The sequence below is a fragment of the Salvelinus alpinus genome, chromosome 15 (assembly GCF_045679555.1).
Source record: "Salvelinus alpinus chromosome 15, SLU_Salpinus.1, whole genome shotgun sequence".
Taxonomy (NCBI): Eukaryota; Metazoa; Chordata; class Actinopteri; order Salmoniformes; family Salmonidae; genus Salvelinus; species Salvelinus alpinus.
In genome coordinates, this window is record NC_092100.1 from 13958458 (window position 1) to 13980553 (window position 22096).

At 41.7% G+C, this 22096-nt stretch overlaps 2 protein-coding genes across 7 annotated transcripts in view; one reads left to right on the forward strand and one right to left on the reverse strand.

The window, feature by feature from the left end:
* LOC139540440 (very long chain fatty acid elongase 1-like) overlaps nucleotides 1–5560 on the reverse strand; it is a 34750-nt gene extending 29190 nt beyond the window's left edge. The window contains exon 1 of one of the 2 annotated variants that reach the window (XM_071344260.1): nucleotides 5528–5560. The gene's annotated coding sequence lies outside the window, so the exon portion shown is untranslated. Of the gene's footprint in view, nucleotides 1–3676; nucleotides 4051–5527 lie in introns of those variants that run through there. The other variant, XM_071344259.1, reaches the window with a different exon arrangement.
* On the forward strand, nucleotides 4895–22091 carry mob3c (MOB kinase activator 3C). 5 transcript variants are annotated; one of them, XM_071344262.1, is made up of 5 exons: nucleotides 4895–5350; nucleotides 6223–6423; nucleotides 12275–12895; nucleotides 16406–16608; nucleotides 21119–22091. In XM_071344262.1, exons 3-5 carry the CDS (start codon nucleotides 12478–12480, stop codon nucleotides 21146–21148), a joined length of 651 nt encoding a protein of 216 aa, XP_071200363.1. In that variant the 5' UTR covers nucleotides 4895–5350; nucleotides 6223–6423; nucleotides 12275–12477; the 3' UTR covers nucleotides 21149–22091. The 5 variants fall into 5 exon arrangements, 4 of the variants coding, with proteins under 4 accessions (XP_071200363.1, XP_071200366.1, XP_071200364.1 ...); XM_071344265.1 differs by having other exon boundaries at nucleotides 16406–16625; nucleotides 21119–21245; XM_071344263.1 differs by having other exon boundaries at nucleotides 5032–5350; nucleotides 6197–6423.
* The last annotated feature ends 5 nt before the right edge of the window (nucleotides 22092–22096 follow it).

Below are 22096 nucleotides of genomic sequence, written 5' to 3' on the forward strand. Positions count from 1 at the left end.
GAAGAACCCTTAAGTTCTTTTAAGTTAAATTAGATGGCATCTTTTTTTCTAAGCATGTAGAACAAAAGCGGTACCTGCTGCTTGCTGACTCGGTAGCCACGAACCTAGTGATTCTACTTGTAGAATTGCAATGCTTGCCAACAACTTGACATTGAGCCAATCAGACAACATTTTTTCCATACATCCCCGGATAAGCCAGTCACACTTCATATGTAATGTAGGCTATGGGATAGGAGCTAGCTAAGTGCACAGACGCAATACACACAACACTAAATACGTCCTCCAAGCTAGCTAATCACAGCAGCTAGTATTGACATTATAACTAAATCATAATGGATTAGCTAGTTTCCATGAAACAGCTGCCTGTGTTAGCTGCCGAGTTAGCAAAGGACACTGCACTAGCTAGGTTGTGCTAGCTAGCGAATATGCTAAACTTAACTAGCTTGCTAAACATTTGGCTATGAGCTGGCACTTGCAGTATAGAATTATGGAGAGTGAATAAAATTGTTTCTTCGTCATCTTTCTAGGTAGTTATCTAACTGAGGCCATCTGGCTAGTATACAGGTCGCAGTTTGAAATGAGAACTTGTTCTCAAGTTGCCTACCTGGTTAAATAAAGGTGAAATAAAAATAAAAACAACAAGGGCTTTATACAAAATAGCGCAGCTAGCTTGGAATCAAGACCATTAGCAACACACACGGACATGCAATGCCAAACAACGCTACTGCCACCTTCTGGTTTGGAGTATTTTAACAAGGTTGAGGGGCTGACTGCTTCCAAGGTCTTTGCTGTGTGAACACAAAAGAGATTGACTGCCGACACTGTTCAGAGGTGCTAAGTGCTGTCGGCAGGCAAATGTTTGACAATCCTACTGGTGCATCTGAGCTTTTAGTATAGAGCAGGTCTCACAAACAGTCTTGTATAATGCTGCGCTATGTAGGTTATGCAACGTATGGAATGACAGCATCCATAATGTCTGTGAGGAATGCATTGCCTATTATGAAAATAACTTCCACACACTAATAAGCGCCACATATCAAATCAATTAATTAATCCATTGAACGCTTATGGTAAACCTAGAATGAGTTGCTCTGGGAAATGATGTTGATGTTCGATCCAGCTGCAGATTTCTTGGCAGTCTGAGGTGACTAAACATTCCACAGAGTACAGTGTACGTGAAAGATGGTCCGCAAAAGTCTTATGGGGGAAAAAAGTATTCTTTAGTGCCTTCTATCAACTCAATGTGCTGAGGCAAAGTAAGTGATTTCCTTTTAGCGATCACGAGGCTCCTCCTAAGGACACAAGCAAATGCCTTAATCTGATGGGAGAGTAGAGCAATTGGCCAACTCTTAAGAGGAACAAGTTAAGCCATTGTCCTCTCTGTATTAGACCGCTGCTCCTGCGTGGCGCGGCAGTCTAAGGGAGCAGCGGTCTAAGGCAATGCATCTCAGTGCTAGAGGCATCACTATAGATCCTGGTTCAATTCCAGGCTGTATCACAACCGGCCGTGATTGGGAGTCCCATAGGGCGGAGCACAATTGGCCCAGCGTCATCTGGGTTTGGTTGGGGTAGGCGGTCATTATAAATAAGAATTTCTTCTTAAATGACTTGCCTAGTTAAATACATTTTAAAAATTACTAGATGGCTGAGGGGAAAATGACATGGGAGAAGGAAAGGTAAAGGAGATACCTAGTTAGTTGTACAACTGAATGCATTCTGCGGAAAACACATTTCAGTTTTTAACCCAACCCCTCTGAATCAGAGGCCTAAATTGCCTTAAATTGACATCCACTGCCTTGCTCAGGGGCAGAACAACATATTTTTACCTTGTCAGCTCTGGGATTCGATCCAGCAACCTTTCGGACACCAGTCTTTTGCTTGATGGACAATCAAGCAATGAGCAAGAGCATAAAATGATGACCCAAAGCATTCTAATCAGTCCAGTCTGGGTCTTCCTTCCCTATACTGTAGGTTTCACAGACAGAGATTAACCCCAGTCCTAAACTAAAAAGCCTATATTTTATTTTGGGGCTTAAATCGGTGTCCGGGAATCCAGCTGAAAATGTTCTGACACATCTGACGCAATCGCTTTGCGCAATTAGCCTCGAGACAAGGTTATCTCTTTATGCAGCAGCCGTTGACACTCATCGGACGATAGAAACATGATGTATACTGTGTGTAAACAGTGACACCGCTCCATTAAGATCATAATATTTACATTAGCATCAGAAAACAAACAGGGCCAGTCACCTTGAAGCAGTTTCTCACACGCTATTAAAATATTTGGCTATAGTTTCAAACCGTTGCCTCAATGGTCCGAAACATTTACATGTCAAAGAAATAGCCTTGTGATGTGAGAGAGATAACAATCCTCCATAATCAACATACATGGACGTAACCATTAACAATGGAACAAATCATTTATCTACACTACCATTGAAGAGTTGAATACACAGAGTAATCATTATTGTTGATAAGCTGATAGCTGGCATCAGTGTGTATTGTGACAGTGATAGTATCCTTCGACAAAAAGAGAGCAATGGAAAGTGAGAGGAGCCTTCATGGGAAAGTGGAATGCTTTGCAACGGAAGCCCACGGGCAAGTTGGTTTGCCCTGGCACTTACAGGAGCAATGTGTTCAGTTCAGACTGCAGATTCTCCACACTTGGTTGAGTTGATAACCAAACACAATTCAATATCACTAAATATATTTTTTAAATGAGCTTGAAACCCTAGGCCTCTTGTATTGTCAATTTTTTGTTTTACTCTGGGTTGAATTGAAACGATAGCTATTGTTGAATTTGCAAATGCCCAATAGTATTGTCACATTTAATTTGCTCTGTTATTAAACCCAACCTTTGGAATGACTTCAATAGCAGCAGTGAACTTATTTAGGTTTTAAGTGGAGATATCTAAAAAAACCCGTCAGTCATTCTCACTATAGCACATTGTTAATAGGCAGTGACAAATAGCATAGCTAAGTAGGGCTGGGCTTGGTTAAAACCCTGGATGGGAAACTGAAGGGTAGCTGTAGATAGATACATTTCCCAGTAGGAAGTGCTGCCCTGCTTATATATATTTTCCTTCTGGTAAGTGGAGTCAAAGGTCTGACATTGTTTTAAAGGTAAAACTCAACATATATTATACAAGGTTTATCTCTGTTCAAATTTGGTTACCATGATGACGTAATCCTATGGCTGAAATTTTACACTCAAATCAACCGTTTACGTTGATGACTTTTTTCAAATCCAATGTATTTCCCACGTAGATTCCACGTCACAATACGTTCACAAATTACGTTGAAACGTTGATTCAAACACTTTGTGGCCAATGCGCGCAGTGATGTTGACAATAAAACGGTCAAAGTTGTAGGAAATAGGGTCTGCATAGCCACATGACGCAGATACAAAAATAAAATGTGTAACTTCACTGACAAAGTTTATCAAGTTAAGTGGTTTTCAAATCCCCTACCATGACTAATCATATGCATGGTAATATAATAGGCGACTACAGTGACATTGTGACAGCCAACAATTAGCATATACTGTAGATTGCCTGCAGCCAAATAGGTTACCTGTTTTACAATAGTTAAACTAGAAAAATAAGTTTAATTCCCAAATGAATTTTATACAGAACAGCAAGTATGCTATAATTAGTGAAATAAAAGTGTTACCCACCTGGAACAAAGTGTCGGAGAGCGTGAGGAGTTAGAAGAAAGAACCGTTAAAACAAGTGGTGTGTTGTGTCCTCCTTCAGGGCTGAGTTCAGTACGAAAAAAGGTAACGCAATGTTCAATTAAACGGAAACGAAGTTTAAAAAAGGAGTTGGGGAACCCTGTCAGCATGGCCGCTTCGCTATAAATGTCACTCATTTCTTCAAGCCACACCCCGCCACCCACCAAACGTATTCAGTCTGTTCAAGAACTCTGAAGAACGTTCCGTTCAGCAGAAGCCGTTAGGCAACGTAGCGAACATTTAATCAAACTGAACGCATCCCTCGTAAAAACGATTTTACCGCACTCCCTTTTTTGATGAAACAGGAAAGGGTGGGCGGTTAAAGGAAAAGGTGGAGTCTTTTTTCAGTCGAACTAGTTTAGACCCGTACCAATGTGCATGCTGAGACTGATCAGGACATTGATTGTCTGCCCAAACTGAGAAAATATATATATATATTTTTTTAACATACACTAAAAAACCTGTTTTAATGATCTCCTAAACTAACCCATCACTTATAGGCCACCCAATGTACCATTTATTACACCGCTTTAGGCCTACAGTCCCGTCTGAAAGCTGTGTAATAATGGCTACAATTACACTATTGACATCTTTTGACAGTTGACACCGTAGCCTACTGTAAGGGGTACAATTTAGTTATATCCTAGTGATCCTAATCACTTACAGTTAAAGCTTAGCCTTGCACACATTTTTTATAAATCGAACATGAATTTCATCATTGATTATTGGCAATTACTTATTTTATGTGGGACTTCTTTTTAAGCTCTGGATTTCAAGAGGGACTTCTCTCATTTCTGAGCCCTTGGAAGCAAGATATGTAGCTGATGACATCCTGTGGATGTTGTGGATCCCTGCAGGGGGCCTTTCACCTGTAATTCCCTAAACATCTCTTCAATGCAGCTGTGAGATACAGAACTCATCATTTAGTAATATACACTTTGATTAACAATGTTCAACATTATTTGATTTAGTAGAGGTTTATTTTTATTAAATAGGCTGTACACATTTCGCGGATGTTATCGCAGGTGCAGCGAAATGCTTGTTTCTACCTCCAACAATGCGGTAATACCTAACAATACACACAAATGAAGAAGAAAATAAATATATATATATGTCCGATCGTGCAGGAATATAAATGTACAGTTGTATCAAGTTGGCTTTGGGTGGTGGACCATTCTTCATACACACGGAAATGTGTGTGACATTTCTTGACACAAACCGTGCGCCTGGCACCTACTATACCCCGTAGAGACCTGTGGATGGGCATATAGTCCGTATGTATAGTCTGTGGGAGAGCTGTAGTTGTTAGCCAATTAACAGTCTTATGGGCTGGGGATACAAGCTGTTTAGGAGTCTGTTGGTCTGAGCCTTGATGCACCGGTCCCGCCTGCCGGATGGGAGTGTAGCCGATTTGGCTACTTTTCTGCGTTGTAGTCTGCTGTATTTGTAACGAACAGGTCTATGGACAGTAGTTGTCTTTTATTTATCTGGATTGGATGGAATACATGCAATGCACTGAATGGTGAGCTTCTCAATGCTGCACACCTAACGTGAGGAAAAGTAATGCAAGCAAGTACCTGCACGAGGGAAGTTACATTACAGACAGCCTGCTAGCATGTAAGTTAACTAACGTTAGCTAGCTTAAAATTGCACCACTTCGTAGAAAACTCTTTCAGCAGAATATTTCATCAGAAACGTTTGGCTAGCAACACAACACTATTGAAATACATTATATCACAATTATATGACGTTTTACTACTTCTAAACATGTATAACATATGCATTTACACATACCTCTCCTCAGTAGAATCAAAACATACTGAGAGGGAACTCCTGCCTCTGACTTGAAGGTACTACAGGCCAGAGCAATATACCACAGAGCAATCGATACACTCACAATCTATGGATATGAAAGCTAATGAAAGGATTTAGGTGAAATACACAAGGCAATATTAAAACTCGTTACAGGAGCATGGAGAACAGTCCAGGTCTCCTGTGGCTCGAGTCAAAAAAAAAATGTAGATTTGTGACGCTTGATTGTGTATGTTGCACCAGACAATACATTTATGCAAGTCAAAATTGATGGATTTGGTTACATCTTGACAATGAAATAGAAATTATAGCAGGTTGAGGTTTATTGGGATGAATCTTGTCCTGGAAGCAGAGCTGAGCGGTTTGAGAGGAGTGGAAGAGAGAGCCAGGTGGCTTCTTCCCACCCCTATAGTACAGGAACCTCCTCTGTTGATTTGTAGGTCTTCCATTCACACACACACACACACACACACACACACACACACACACACACACACACACACACACACACACACACACACACACACACACACACACACACACACACACACACAGACACAGACACAGAGAGAGATACAGCAGGGTCCTAGCAGACAAAGTCAGGATGTGACATCACTCACAGGAAGAGAAGCCAAACAACTTTTTTTTCAGCTTTTTTTGTCTGCGCTGCTGTGTAGCTGGCTGCTGAGTGAAGTTGGAGCCTCAAGGTCTGTTGGTGGCTGGGAAGGAGAGAGTCTCCATAGGATCCGGAGAGGGACAGATCTGCCTGGATCGTTGTCCAGAGGGAATTAAAGTAAAGGTGGCTGACCACGGAACTCTCCTTGGCCATCCAAAGACTCCCCACATCATTCCAAGCAATCCACACGAACCCCGGCCAGGTACTGTGGGGAAACTTTTCCCCTTTCTTTTTATCTCTCACGCTCTTTCTCTTTGTTCCATATGACTAGATCTTACTGAATTTGTTCCTGTGCATTAGCTACTGTTTTCTCTCTCCCACATACAGTATTTTTGTAGGACCTTGAAAGAGCTATTGTTATTCTCCAGTGTTAGAAGGAAATTCCATGGAAAATCAGTAAAGTATGCAGGGTGCATAGCGGACCTGGTCCACCGTCCCACATACGTGATCAGACATGCACCAGTCTGTAACTGGAGAGGCATGAAGTCACTGAGAAGCAGTGAGGTCATAATCCAAAAAAAAGGAGGCATATCCCCTATCCCTTGGCCTATATAGACATTTATTTTATGTGCACTGTCACTGTTATTAAATTACTCTGAGGTTTACTGCCCATGACTGGTATTCACATTTGTGGGACTGCTATGGATTTAGACTTAGATACCAAAACTAAGGGAGTGTAGTGGCCATCATCAAGTCAGTTACCTATCCAGTTGTGGACCAGCTCCTTCTGTCATATGGTCATTCTCCAAGTGAATACCCAATGCCTCTAATGGAAATGATCCACTAGAGATAATAGATGTGAAGTACTGAGGAAGAGGACGATCCTGTTCACACCACACATACTGTGTAACAAACACCATACAGATGTGGAGGAAGCTGTCCAGAAGAAGAATGACAGTCATACTTTAGGCCTACTGTTCTGAGTAGTGTGAGCTGAAGCTCTTTGTCAAGTTTCTGCTACAGTCTGAGAGCAAAACTACAGTAAAATTACACTAAACCAGGTGGCATTCAACATTTCTACTTTGTCTCATTCTGGATTACTTTGTACAGTTCAGGCTCAGAGCACACAAATATGCTTGACTTACACTGAGTGGACAAAACATTAGGAACACCTTCATAATATTGAGTTGCATCCCCCTTTGCCCTCAGAACAGCCTCAATTAGTCGGGGCATGGACTACATTGTGTCAAAAGTGATCCACATGGATGCTGGCCCATGTTGACGCAAATGCTTCTCAGTTCCCACATTTGTGTTAAGTTGGCTGGATGTCCTTTGGATGGTGGACTATTCTTGATACACATGGAAAACTGTTGAGTGTGGAAAAACCCAGCAGCGTTGCAGTTCTTGACACACTCAAACCGGTGTGCCTGCCACCTACTACCATACCCTGTTCAAAGGCACTTCAATATTTTGTCTTTCCCATTCACCCTCTGAATGGCGTACATACACAATCCATGTCTCAATTGTCTCAAGGCTTAAAAATCCTTCTTTAACCGTCTCTTCCCCTTCATCTACTCTGATTGAAGTTGAATTGAAGGTGACATCAATGGCATTATACCTTTCACCTGGATTCACCTGGGCAGTCTATTTCTATGTTCCTAATGTTTTGTACACTCGGTGTATATACTGTAAAAACAGAAACTGGTGCTCAGTTTAACCACACAAGCTGCACAATAACAAACTCAGGAAGTGTTGAGAGCTGCTGTGTGAAACGGGACGTGAGACATAAATGCGGATATAGTCACATCACCACCAGACATTGTCATTTAGAATGGATGAAAGGAGCAACAGCAGATTCAAAACTATTCTAGAACATCACACTGTTTGTATTTTATTCAGTATGCCTTTTGAAACCATATCTGTATGACTTCTTGAGAGCTGTAATTTTGGCTTGACTTCTCAGAGCTCTCCGCATGAAACTCCGTCATGGAAACTAACTCAGTAAAGAAAAGTAAACCTTCTAAACCATGGAGCCAAGAAGCTAGATACTCAGTGGGCTACCACTGACCTGCACTGAACTCCTTCTATAATTCAGAAAGGCAGAGTTGCTGTGTTTTGTTTGAGAGTTCTCCGTAAGATCTGATCCACAGTCAGTTCAGGACTATTAACACACCACACCACTCTTCTCTATGGCGGACATGATTGATACTCTAGGTATTCTGATGACTCATCCTCTAAATTACTCCCCTTACCTTTTTCCTCCCTCCTTTTTAGTCTGCCGTTTGGCCTATCATACTGAGATTCCAATACTGATATTAACCTTAATGATCAACAAGTAATTTAGTGTAATAAACAGGCAGGTCTGGAGGACCCACTTTTCATCCCATTGACCCCCAGATGACCAGATGATGATGACTTTCCCTCTGTGTAACATTGACTGTCTGAAAGGAAAATGTCAAACCCATTCAGGCTGTTTGATCCTTAATCAGCCCAGGACACTGCAAAATGATGTCTCTGAGACTGTTGCAGTATGTATACTGTGTTCCGGTCTGTTCATCCCTACAGCCAGCCGAGCAGCTTTCTCCATAACATCCTCAGTCAATTTGTCCATGTTCCACCTCTGTCAATATTGTATCAAATCACATTTTATTTGTCACGTACACAGTTTACAGCAGGTATAAAAGGTGCAGATCAGGTATCATGTCAATAGTAAAGGTGCTAAACAACTCAAGGTGCTGCATTTGAATTGATTTTCTCCATTGGAGTCATATGGCCAGTTAGAGTAAATGTTTCTGTTGAGCGTGTGGATAGAAGATACGTCTGAATGTCTCACGTACAGATTACTTAAACAACAGCTGACTTCCCAGTACTACCCAAAATGTCTTAGTGAAGTGCACCATGCCATTAATTCAGTCAAATACCCTTGATTATATCCCTCTGGTCGGATTTCAGTATTAGATCATGCTGGAATCAATGAAATTAATTAAATGTTATTTTTGTGTCAAATCACCAGTTGGCAACCCATCCCTTATGGGATTAATTGGCACATAAACAAACATTACAATAATTCACTATGGTAATTAAATTATCATTCTTCTGGTGTTCTCTCCTTTGCGTATCACATTAAGAGTGGGAAAAAAAGGTAAAAATCAATAGATAATAGTAAATAAGATTATCCAAACTATAATTACATCCCTAGAGCAGTAACATAATATACAGTGGGGCAAAAAAGTATTTAGTCAGCCACCAATTGTGCAAGTTCTCCCACTTAAAAAGATGAGGCCTGTAATTTTCATCATAGGTACACTTCAACTAGAGCGTCTGCTAAATGACTTAAATGTAAATGTAATGACAGACAAAATGAGGAAAGAAATCCAGAAAATCACATTGTAGGATTTTTTATGATTTTATTTGCAAATTATGGTGGAAAATAGGTATTTGGTCAATAACAAAAGTTTATCTCAATACTTTGTTATATACCCTTTGTTGGCAATGACAGAGGTCAAACGTTTTCTGTAAGTCTTCACAAGGTTTTCACACACTGTTGCTGGTATTTTGGCCCATTCCGCCATGCAGATCTCCTCTAGAGCAGTGATGTTTTGGGGCTGTTGCTGGGAAACACGTACTTTCAACTCCCTCCAAAGATTTTCTATGGGGTTGAGATCTGGAGACTGGCTAGGCCTCTCCAGGACCTTGAAATACTTCTTACGAAGCCACTCCTTCGTTGCCCGGGCGGTGTGTTTGGGATCATTGTCATGCTGGAAGACCCAGCCACGTTTCATCTTCAATGCCCTTGCTGATGGAAGGAGGTTTTCACTCAAAATCTCACGATACATGGCCCCATTCGTTCTTTCCTTTACACGGATCAGTTGTCCTGGTCCCTTTGCAGAAAAACAGCCCCAAAGCATGATGTTTCCACCCCCATGCTTCACAGTAGGTATGGTGTTCTTTGGATGCAACTCAGCATTCTTTGTCCTCCAAACACGACGAGTTGAGTTTTTACCAAAAAGTTCTATTTTGGTTTCATCTGACCATATGACATTCTCCCAATCTTCTTCTGGATCATCCAAATGCTCTCTAGCAAACTTCAGACGGGCCTGGACTTGTACTGGCTTAAGCAGGGGGACACGTCTGGCACTGCAGGATTTGAGTCACTGGCGGCGTAGTGTGTTACTGATGGTAGGCTTTGTTACTTTGGTCCCAGCTCTCTGCAGGTCATTCACTAGGTCCCCCCGTGTGGTTCTGGGATTTTTGCTCACCGTTCTTGTGATCATTTTGACCCCACGGGGTGAGATCTTGCGTGGAGCCCCAGATCGAGGGAGATTATCAGTGGTCTTGTATGTCTTCCATTTCCTAATAATTGCTCCCACAGTTGATTTCTTCAAACCAAGCTGCTTACCTATTGCAGATTCAGTCTTCCCAGCCTGGTGCAGGTCTACAATTTTGTTTCTGGTGTCCTTTGACAGCTCTTTGGTCTTGGCCATAGTGGAGTTTGGAGTGTGACTGTTTGAGGTTGTGGACAGGTGTCTTTTATACTGATAACAAGTTCAAACAGGTGCCATTAATACAGGTAACGAGTGGAGGACAGAGGAGCCTCTTAAAGAAGAAGTTACAGGTCTGTGAGAGCCAGAAATCTTGCTTGTTTCTAGGTGACCAAATACTTATTTTCCACCATAATTTGCAAATAAATTCATAAAAAATCCTAGAATGTGATTTTCTGGAATTTTTTTTCTCATTTTGTCTGTCATAGTTGAAGTGTACATATGATAAATTACAGGCCTCTCTCATCTTTTTAAGTGGGAGAACTTGCACAATTGGTGGCTGACTAAATACTTTTTTGCCCCACTGTACATACATAACTTTTGACCACAGCCCTTTATACAGTTGAAGTCGGAAGTTTACATACACTTAGGTTGGAGTCATTAAAACTCGTTTTTCAACCACTCCACAAGTTTATTGTTAACAAACTATAGTTTTGGCAAGTCGGTTAGGACATCTACTTTTTGCATGACACAAGTCATTTTTCCAACAATTATTTACAGACAGATTATTTCACTTATAATTCACTGAATCACAATTCTAGTGGGTCAGACGTTTACATACGCTAAGTTGACTGTGCTTTTAAACAGCTTGGAAAATTTGAGAAAATTATGTCATGGCTTTAGAAGCTTCTGATAGGCTAATTAACATCATTTGAGTCAATTGGAGGTGTACCTGTGGATGTATTTCAAGGCCTACCTTCAAACTCAGTGCCTCTTTGCTTGACATCATGGGAAAAAAAATAAAAATCAGCCAAGCCCTCAGAAAAAAATTGTAGACCTCCACAAGTCTGGTTCATCCTTGGGAGCAATTTTCAAACACCTGAAGGTACCACGTTCATCTGTACAAAAAATTGTACGCAAGTATAAACACCATGGGACCACGCAGCCGTCATGCCGCTCAGGAAGGAGACGCTTTCTGTCTCCAACCGTCAACTTAGTGTATGTACACTTCTGACCCACTGGAATTGTGATACAGTGAATTATAAGTGAAAACATCTGTCTGTAAACAATTGTTGGAAAAATGACTTGTGTCATGCACAAAATAGATGTCCTAATCGACTTGCCAAAAATATAGTTTGCTAACAAGAAATTTGTGGAGTGGTTGAAAAATGAGTTTTGATGACTCCAACGTAAGTGTATGTAAACTACTGACTTCAACTGTACATACATACATGCATACATACATAAAATGACCTATTTCAAGGGCCAGATGGTTGTCAGTATTGTTACCTTCAACTTATTTTACATAGCAGCCACCAGAAATGAATGCCGCAAATGGATTCTTGTACACTCCACTGTTGGTTTGTCCTCATATTTGGGGTCATATTTTATATTCAGAGCAGTTCCACAATCACAACATGCTTTGCTTATCAAGTCCCTCAAGCTATTTCCTTTGTAAACAAGCTGACAATACTGTTTATTATTTGCTGATTTAGTTTGCTGATTTCTATCATGTTGCCTAATTTGCAGGCATGATAGTATTGTGGTACTTTGTTTGCAGGCATGATATAATGGGGGTAGAAGCCTTTCTAACTTCTCATGACCTTTCTTGTTGTTTTCTCTATTTTTCAGAGAAATGTCCCTGCATTCCCAACCGTCCCCAATGTAGAGGTCACTGCCCTCAGAACTCCTCAGAGAACACCTTAACCTGAACAAACTTATGTTCGTGAAACCTGTCCAATCACCTCTCAGGAACCCCCTCCCCCCGCCCCACACACACACACACACACTGTCCATTAGGCCCACACATCAACATAGAGTCCACCATTAAGACAATGGCGCTCTGTCTCGGACAAGTCTTCAGCAAAGACAAAACGTTCAGGCCTCGGAAGCGCTTCGAGCCTGGGACCCAGCGCTTTGAACTATACAAGAAGGCCCAGGCCTCTCTGAAGTCTGGCCTGGACCTGAGGAAAGTTGTCCAGCTTCCTGAAGGAGAGAACATCAATGACTGGATCGCCGTGCATGTGGTGGACTTCTTCAACCGCATCAACCTAATCTACGGCACGGTCAGCGAGTTCTGCACCGAGCGCACCTGCCCCATCATGTCTGGGGGCCTGCGCTATGAGTACCGGTGGCAGGACGGAGACGACTACAAGAAGCCCACCAAGCTGCCTGCCTTGAAGTACATGAACCTGCTGATGGACTGGATTGAGACCAACATCAACAATGAGGACATCTTCCCCACAAGAGTAGGTGTGTGAGGACCTCATACTAAACCCTGAGGGACTCCTCTGTAGGGGGACTGTCTTTGAAGTTAGAGTTGAATCTATGGGGTGTGTGACCATGGAAGCTACTAGCTATATAATGGTGCTTCAGGGTGCAAAAGTATATTGATGTTCAGGAGACATTCTCAGTTGTAATGGTCCTATAGAAAGTCAATGTACAGAACATTTTACAGCAGTAATTAAAATGAAAGCTCTTTGATGTGGATGATAGTGAATGCATCTGTGATGTTGCATCATACTCCACCTTCTCTGACAATACCTTTAATGTATCTAGAAAGGTTCAAGGATAGGTTAATTATACAATGAGGGTGGCATTTAGAAGAAATTGAATGGGGTACTCTGAGTCTATTGTTCATTGTTAAAGGGTTGTCATCAACCTCTGTTTGGGGAGGGAGATTATCTAATGCAGTGGTTCCCCTTCAAACCTCCAGCTGCGTACCCCCTCTAGCACCAGAGTCAGCCTGCCACACACACACTATACGATACATTTATTAAACATAAGAGTGAGTGTGAGTTTTTGTCACAACCCGGCTCGTGGGAAGTGACTCTTATAGGACCAGGGCACAAATAATAATATTATAATATTCAATAATTTTGCTCTTTATATAACCATCTTACATATAAAACCTTATTGTTCATCAAAAATTGTGAATAACTCACCACAGGTTAATGAGAAAGGTGTGCTTGAAAGGATGCACATAACTCTGCAGTGTTGGGTTGTATTGGGGAGAGTCTCAGTCTTAAATCATTTTCCACACACAGTCTGTGCTTGTATTTAGTTTTCATGCTAGTGAGGGCCGAGAATCCACTCTCACATAGGTACGTGGTTGCAAAGGGCATCAGTGTCTTTACAGCGAGATTTGCCAACGCAGGATACTCTGAGCGCAGCCCAATCCAGAAATCTGGCAGTGGCTTTTGATTAAATTTTCACAGAACTGCTTGTTGCTATTTCGATGAGGCTCTCTTGTTCAGATATTGGTAAGTGGACTGGAAGTAGGGCATGAAAGGGATAACAAATCCAGTTGTTTGTGTTATCCATTTCGGGAAAATGCCTGTGTAATTGCGCACCCAACTCACTCAGGTGCATCGCTATATCACATTTGACATTGTCCGTAAGCTTGAGTTAATTTGCACACAAAAAATCATACAATGATGGGAAGACCTATCTGTGGTCCTTGTTAATGCAGACAGAGAAGAGCTCCAACTTCTTAATCATATCCTCAATTTTGTCCCGCACATTGAATATAGTTGCGGAGAGTCCCTGTAATCTTAGATTCAGATCATTCAGACGAGAACATCAGCCAGATAGGCCAGACGTGTGAAAAACTTGTCATCATGCAAGCGGTCAGACAAGTTAAAATGATGGTCAGTAAAGGAAACTTTAAGCTCCTCTCTCAATTAAAAAAACGTGTCAATTACTTTGCCCCTTGATAACCAGTGCACTTCTTTCTGTATGTTGTAAAAGCGTTACATGGTCGCAGCCTATATCATTGCATAGTGCAGAAAATACACGAGAGTTCAGGGGCCTTGCTATATCCCTGTCCCGTTAGGCTAGGCTATGCTAGTCAGCTTTTTTGATGAGGATGCTCCCGGATCCAGGATGGGTATGAGGTAAAGTACCTCAAGTTCTGTGAGGTGGAAGAGAATTCCTTTGTCCTGAAAGTTTACCCTCTGTCTTAATACTGTTTGTGGTGGGGAGATTCTCAGGAATTTACGACATCTCTCTGTGATCACCGCATGGGTTGTGGTGGAAAGGGAGAGGCAGGGAGAGGGGGATGGGGTTTGCAGTACCCAAGCAGGCAACATCATGACAATGGCTTTTGCGCCATCAGTACAGATACCAACACATCTTGACCAACAAATTCCATTTGATGTCACAAAGTTGTCCAGTACTTTAAAAATATCCTCTCCTGTTGTCCTGGTTTCCAGTGGTTTGCAGAAGAGGATGTCTTCCTTAATTGACCCCCCATAAACGTAACGGACATATACAAGGAGCTGTGCCAGGCCCACCACGTCTGTTGACTCATCCAGCTGTAAAGCTTAGAATTCACTGACTTGTATGCGAAGCAGTAATTGTTTCAAAACATCTCCTGCCATGTCATTGATGCGTCGTGAAACCGTGTTGTTTGATGAAGGCATTGTCTGTATAGTTTTTTGGGCCTTTTCCCCAGCATTGTCCCAGCAGGAAGAATTAAGTCCTCCACAATAGTATAAGGCTTGCCTGTCTTAGCCACTCAGTAGCTCACCATATAAGGCGCTTATAGACCCTTCTTATTAATGGTATCTGTTGCTTTTATACATGTCTTACTACTCGAAAGTCGTCTTAATTTTTGCTTAAAAAAGTCCTGTGGCTTAATTTTCAAATTGGCATGTTTTGTTTCTAAATGTCTGCGGAAGAGTGAAGGTTTCATCGAGTTGTGAGATAGTACTTTTGCACATATAGCACACTGTGGCTGAGGAAAGGCACTACTCCCAATATATGTGAACCCCAAATCAATGTAGTTCTCATCATATTTGCGCCTCTTCGATGGTCCAACGTCCCTGTTTGTTGTTCGGTGCTTTTCCGGGTAGGGGGGCAGTAGCTCTACGGCTGCATCAGATTCACAACTGTCAGTGTCCATACTAGCTGGGCTAACAACAAATGTAGTTACTGATGCTAGCATTGGATGTGCTCGTGGAAGCAGAATAACTTGTGTCGTCGACAGGTGCAGGTGTCGTACTGCTGGTAGTAGCAGTACTACCAGTAGAGCTGGTACTGTATGTGTCTCTATGGACGCGGGCCTTACTTTTTTTAACCATTTATCAATTTCCGAGCAAACTGAATGAGCAGCAGCTACATATGGAACGTTAGTGGAATTCCTGCGAGAGAGCAATGTTAATGTGATTGGATGTTAATTATTTGACTAGGCTACCTGTATTTGACATTGTGTAGTTATTTTGCTGAAAACTAGATGGTTTAATTTTTTTTAATTGGCAGTGAAATGAGGCTACTCAGGCGAGGGGGAAAAAAACTCACCCAAATGTATAGCCCCAAAGGGTTGCACATTTCAGTAACTTTCCCCAGATTCCTCCATCCAGGGTTTGAAAATGTGAAGAATTACTATTGTTTAAAAAATAAAATGTGAATGACATTTTTGTTTGACGTACCCCTGACGGTATTGCGCGTACCCTAGTTTGGGAATACCTGATGTAATGGATACTGATGTCCAGTGTGTGGGTTTAAATGATCTTCAATGAAAACTCATGTGATTTGTGTTTTAATCCTAGTTTAAAAAAAAGAAGCAATTATCGAAAAATAATAGAACATAATTATGGAACATAATGATATTGTGAAAGTTACAAACGGGTTTTCATTAATGCATCCAGGGATGGTCTCTAAAAGGAATTGAATGTGGTTGCAAAGGCTCAATGCTTAATTATAAGGGAACTAACTGTCCAGTGTTCCTCCTCATTGACTGCTCTATCCTTCTTGTTGTAGGTGTTCCTTTCCCTAAGAACTTCCAGCAGGTGTGTAAGAAGATTCTGAGCCGTCTTTTCCGGGTCTTTGTGCACGTCTACATCCACCACTTTGACAGCATCTGCAGCATGGGCGCCGAGGCTCACATCAATACCTGTTACAAACACTACTACTACTTCATCTCTGAGTTCAGCCTCATCGAGCACTCAGAACTGGAGCCCCTGGTGAGAGAGGTGTGGTGGTGAGTAGGGTTGCACATTTCGGTAACTTTCCCAAAATTCCCTTTTTTTTTCCTCAAATCCTGGTTGGAAGATTCCTCCATCCAGGATTTCTGGAAAACCAGCAAATTTGGTGAAAGTCACCTGAATTTTGCAACCCTAGGGGTGAGCTTACGATATTAACTCTGTTACACTTGGATGGGAGGTTTTTATTAATATACTTACAAGTATTCAGACCCCTTTTTCCACATTTTGTTACGTTGCAGCCTTATTCTAAAATGGATTACATTTTTATTTTTCCTCATCAATCTACACAAAATACCCCATAATGTCAAAGCAAAAACAGGTTGTCGGAATGTTTGTAAATGTATAAAAAATAAAACACTGAAATATTACATTTACATAAGTATTCATATACTCAGTACTTTGTTGAAGCACCTTTGGCAGCGATTACAGCCTCGAGTCTTCTTGGGTATGACGTTAAAAGCTTGGTACACCTGTATTTGGAGAGTTTCTTCCATTCTTCTCTGCAGATCCTCTCAAGCTCTGTCAGGTTGGATGGGGAGTGTCACTGCACAGCTATTTTCAGGTCTCTCCAGAGATGTTAGATCGGGTTCAAGTCCGGGCTCTGGCTGGGTCACTCAAGGACATTCAGAGACTTGTCCCGCAGCCACTCCTCCGTTGTCGTGGCTGTGTGCTTAGGGTTGTTGTCCTGTTGGAAGGTGAACCTTCACCCTATTCTGAGGTCCTGGGTGCTCTGGAGCAGGTTTTCATGAAGGATCTCTCTCTGTACTTTGCAACGTTCATCTTTCCCTCGATCCTGACTAGTCTTCCAGTCCCTTCCGCTGAAAAACATCCCCACAGCATGATGCTGCCACCACCATGTTTCATTGTAGGGATGGTGCCAGGTTTCTCCAGACATGACACTTGGCATTCAGGTCAAAGAGTTCAATCTTGGTTTCATCAGACCAGAGAATCTTGTTTCTCATGGTCTGAGAGTCCTCTAGGTGCCTTTAGGCAAACTCCAAGCGGGCTGTCATGTGCCTTTTACTGAGGAGTGGATTCCGTCTGGCCTGTCTACCATAAAGACCTGATTGGTGAAGTGCTGCAGAGATGGTTGTCCTTCTGGAAGGTTCTCCCATCCCCACGGAGGATCTCTGGAGCTCTGCCAGAGTGACCATCGGGTTCTTGGTCACCTCCCTGTCCAAGGCCCTTCTCCCCTGATTGCTCAGTTTGGCCGGGCGGCCAGCTCTAGGAAGAGTCTTGGTGGTTCCAAACTTCTTCCATTTAAGAATGATGGAGGCCACTGTGTTCTTGGGGACCTTCAATGCTGCAGAAATATTTTGGTATCCTTTCCCAGATCTGTGCCTTGACACAATCCTGTCTCGGTGCTCTACGACCAACTCCTTCGAGCTCATTGCTTGGTTTTTACTCTGACAAGAACTGTCAACTGTGGGACCTTATATAGAGAGGTGTGTGCCTTTCCAAAGCATTTGCAATCTATAGAATTTACCACAGGTGGACTCCAATCAAGTTGAGGAAACATCTCAAGGATGATCAATGGAAACAGGATGCACCTGAGCTCAATTTGGTGTCTCATAGCAAATGGTCTGAATACTTATGTAAAAAAGGTATTTCATATACAGTGGGGAGAACAAGTATTTGATACACTGTCAATTTTGCAGGTTTTCCTACTTACAAAGCATGTAGAGGTCTGTAATTTTTATCATAGGTACACTTCAACTGTGAGAGACGGAATCTAAAACAAAAATCCAGAAAATCACATTGTATGATTTTTAAGTAATTAATTTGCATTTTATTGCATGACATAAGTATTTGATCACCTACCAACCAGTAAGAATTCCGGCTCTCACAGACCTGTTCGTTTTTCTTTAAGAAGCCCTCCTGTTCTCCACTCATTACCTGTATTAACTGCACCTGTTTGAACTCGTTACCTGTATAAAAGACACCTGTCCACACACTCAATCAAACAGACTCCAACCTCTCCACAATGGCCAAGACAAGAGAGCTGTGTAAGGACATCAGGGATAAAATTGTAGACCTGCACAAGGCTGGGATGGGCTACAGGACAATAGGCAAGCAGCTTGGTGAGAAGGCAACAACTGTTGGCGCAATTATTAGAAAATGGAAGAAGTTCAAGATGACGGTCAATCACCCTCGGTCTGGGGCTCCATGCAAGATCTCACCTCGTGGGGCATCAATGATCATGAGGAAGTTGAGGGATCAGCCCAGAACTACACGGCAGGACCTGGTCAATGACCTGAAGAGAGCTGGGACCACCGTTTCAAAGAAAACCATTAGTAACACACTACGCCGTCATGGATTAAAATCCTGCAGCGCACGCAAGGTCCCCCTGCTCAAGCCAGCGCATGTCCAGGCCCGTCTGAAGTTTGCCAATGACCATCTGGATGATCCAGAGGAGGAATGGGAGAAGGTCATGTGGTCTGATGAGACAAAAATAGAGCTTTTTGGTCTAAACTCCACTCGCCGTGTTTGGAGGAAGAAGAAGGATGAGTACAACCCCAAGAACACCATCCCAACCGTGAAGCATGGAGGTGGAAACATAATTATTTGGGGATGCTTTTCTGCAAAGGGGACAGGACGACTGCACCGTATTGAGGGGAGGATGGATGGGGCCATGTATCGCGAGATCTTGGCCAACAACCTCCTTCCCTCAGTAAGAGCATTGAAGATGGGTCGTGGCTGGGTCTTCCAGCATGACAACGACCCAAAAACACAGCCAGGGCAACTAAGGAGTGGCTCCGTAAGAAGCATCTCAAGGTCCTGGAGTGGCCTAGCCAGTCTCCAGACCTGAACCCAAAAGAATATCTTTGGAGGGAGCTGAAAGTCCGTATTGCCCAGCGACAGCCCCGAAACCTGAAGGATCTGGAGAAGGTCTGTATGGAGGAGTGGGCCAAAATCCCTGCTGCAGTGTGTGCAAACCTGGTCAAGAACTACAGGAAACGTATGATCTCTGTAATTGCAAACAAAGGTTTCTGTACCTAATATTAAGTTCTGCTTTTCTGATGTATCAAATACTTATGTCATGCAATAAAATGCAAATGAATTACTTAAAAATCATACAATGTGATTTTCTGGATTTTTGTTTTAGATTCCATCTCTCACAGTTGAAGTGTACCTATGATAAAAATTACAGACCTCTACATGCTTTGTAAGTAGGAAAACCTGCAAAATCGGCAGTGTATCAAATACTTGTTCTCCCCACTGTATATATATATATATATATATATTTTTTTTTTTTATATATACATGTGCAAACATTTCTAAAAACCTGTTTTCACTTTGTCAATATGGGGCTTTGTGTGTAGATTGATGAGAAAAAAAAATATTTAATACATTTTAGAATGAGGCTGTAACATAACCAAATGTGGAATAAGGGAAGGTGTCTGAATACTTTCCGAATGCAGTGTAGTGCAGGGGGTGTCTGGATATTCATTTATGAAGGAATATCCTTCACATACTGTAGTGCAGTCATTCAGACTTAGATGGTCTAATTTTGCTGTAGTTCAATGAAGGAGGAGCTTTACTGTCATAAAACAGAAGCAGTGGATTGTCACCGTTATTTCACACCACAAGTGTGTCTGCTCAAACCACAACCTGGGCGATTATACACAATCACTCTCTGGGCATAGAACATAATGACTAAATCACAGTCTAGTATAAGATAAGTATATAATAGCTGTTTGTCTTTAATTGTTCCCTTTGCCACAGTCATTGGAATTAGTGATGCACTACTTATTTCCCAAATTTAAAAAATTAAAAGTCTGGTTTGGTTAATATAACCATTATAAGTGAAATTGCAGTCTAGTCAGCCATACATAAGAATGATGTCACTTTCAAGTTGTTTTCTTTAGTGCAGCACTTCATTACATCTGAACCGATGAAGGTAGGAGCTCTGAGGTATACAATAAAAGTCCTCTGTTATCATCATTATGAAGTACAGATTCTACTTATAAATAACAATGAGACATTATGTCAACAATGCAATATGAGGGGAAATCAACCTTGTTAACATAAGACAGTGTGATGGATTGAGCATTTAGCTTGTCTGCTTTTGGTTGACTATAAGTCATCTGTTTTGCGAGTGGAAACAGCCGAATGAGTTCTCCTCAGATTATGGCTTTAGCCTATCCGTTAGGAAGTGATTTTAGCATCATCATACAGCATGTCAGCATAGGCATGTAGTTCTGTCTGTCACCTCAAATTAACAGGGCAATCTGGGATTGGTACATCCATTTTTGGACTTCATGATAGACAGTGATTCTTGGAGAATATGTCTTACCAAAACAGGGACGAGTGAACGCTTTGTTTTTGTTTTTTTCCAGATGGCCCTTTAATCGTAGGCCTGTTCAATGAGAAAGCTTTGTAATAACCATTCCTATGTCTTGTTTTTGCAGCAAGGTAGGCATATAATGCAATTATTTGTCAATATCATGTTAATCCCCCAACTCTACTCTCTCTTCTCTACCCTCAGAGGGCAATGACAGAGAAGATCTGTAACTAAACCACTTGGAAAATGGAGTTTACATCATTTCAGCATTCCCTGTGGCCTTCAAGAGACCCACAGCTTCAATACAACCAAACAGTCAAACTAAAGGAATGGATTTTGAGTGGATTTGAAGAACTAAAGTGTTATCCATCCCAAGCATTACAACGTTTGTTCATAAAGTGACATTTTCAGCCAATAGTCTATATGTTTTATGAAAAAGGACTGTTCTGCTTCCTATAGTGCTGTGACATGATGTAGCACTCCAGTCTTCTGAGCTTTATTGTAATTTTAGTCATTTTTAGTAATAACTATTCTAGCTCTGTTTTATTAAGCATGTATAGTTCTTGACATCATCAACTTTGGACATGTTTGCGGCTTTGAGGTGTTTGAGACATTCTGTAATGGATGGAAGGTCACAACCATAGAGATAGATAGAGGACTCATCTTTGTATCTGTGCAATTATAGAGTCTGTGACAGCATGGGCATCTCCATTTTGAAGTAGTACATTTTCTTCTTCGCAATTGGGTGATTCCTCCTGATGACCTGATTGGACATAACTCCAACAGGGTCACCAGGAGGGATCAACCAATGAAGTTGGAAGTCCAGCCCAGTTGACCCCATTAAAATGTTGGAAGCTCTCAATGGAGCTGCCCATGCTAATACGGCCTTTTGGCCACTAGAGGCCTCTATCATTCTCTATGGTCACAACACAAGACCTGTCTCCAGTGTTTTGCATTTTTGTGACAAATATGTGTTGAATGTGTCCTAGCCAGACAACTTAAAAAACATACATTGTGTGATGTGTCCAGGGATGTACAGAATGACAAGTATGGACTCATACTGTGAATTACTGACTTCATTTTAATTTACACAAAACCAGTTTAAACCTTACTCTGTGAGACTGATCTGATGTGTAACTGATTCAATTTCCAAGTATTAAGAGCCTCTTTTACCCTTCCTGG

Bases quoted from the DNA above. Each gene is read 5' to 3' on its own strand.
- mob3c (XM_071344262.1), top strand. From the start codon at position 12,478: ATGGCGCTCTGTCTCGGACAAGTCTTCAGCAAAGACAAAACGTTCAGG. The intron at 12,896-16,405 runs GTGTGTGAGGAC...TTCTTGTTGTAG, and splicing joins CATCTTCCCCACAAGAGTAG to GTGTTCCTTTCCCTAAGAAC. The intron at 16,609-21,118 runs GTGAGAGAGGTG...CTCTACCCTCAG, and splicing joins ACTCAGAACTGGAGCCCCTG to AGGGCAATGACAGAGAAGAT.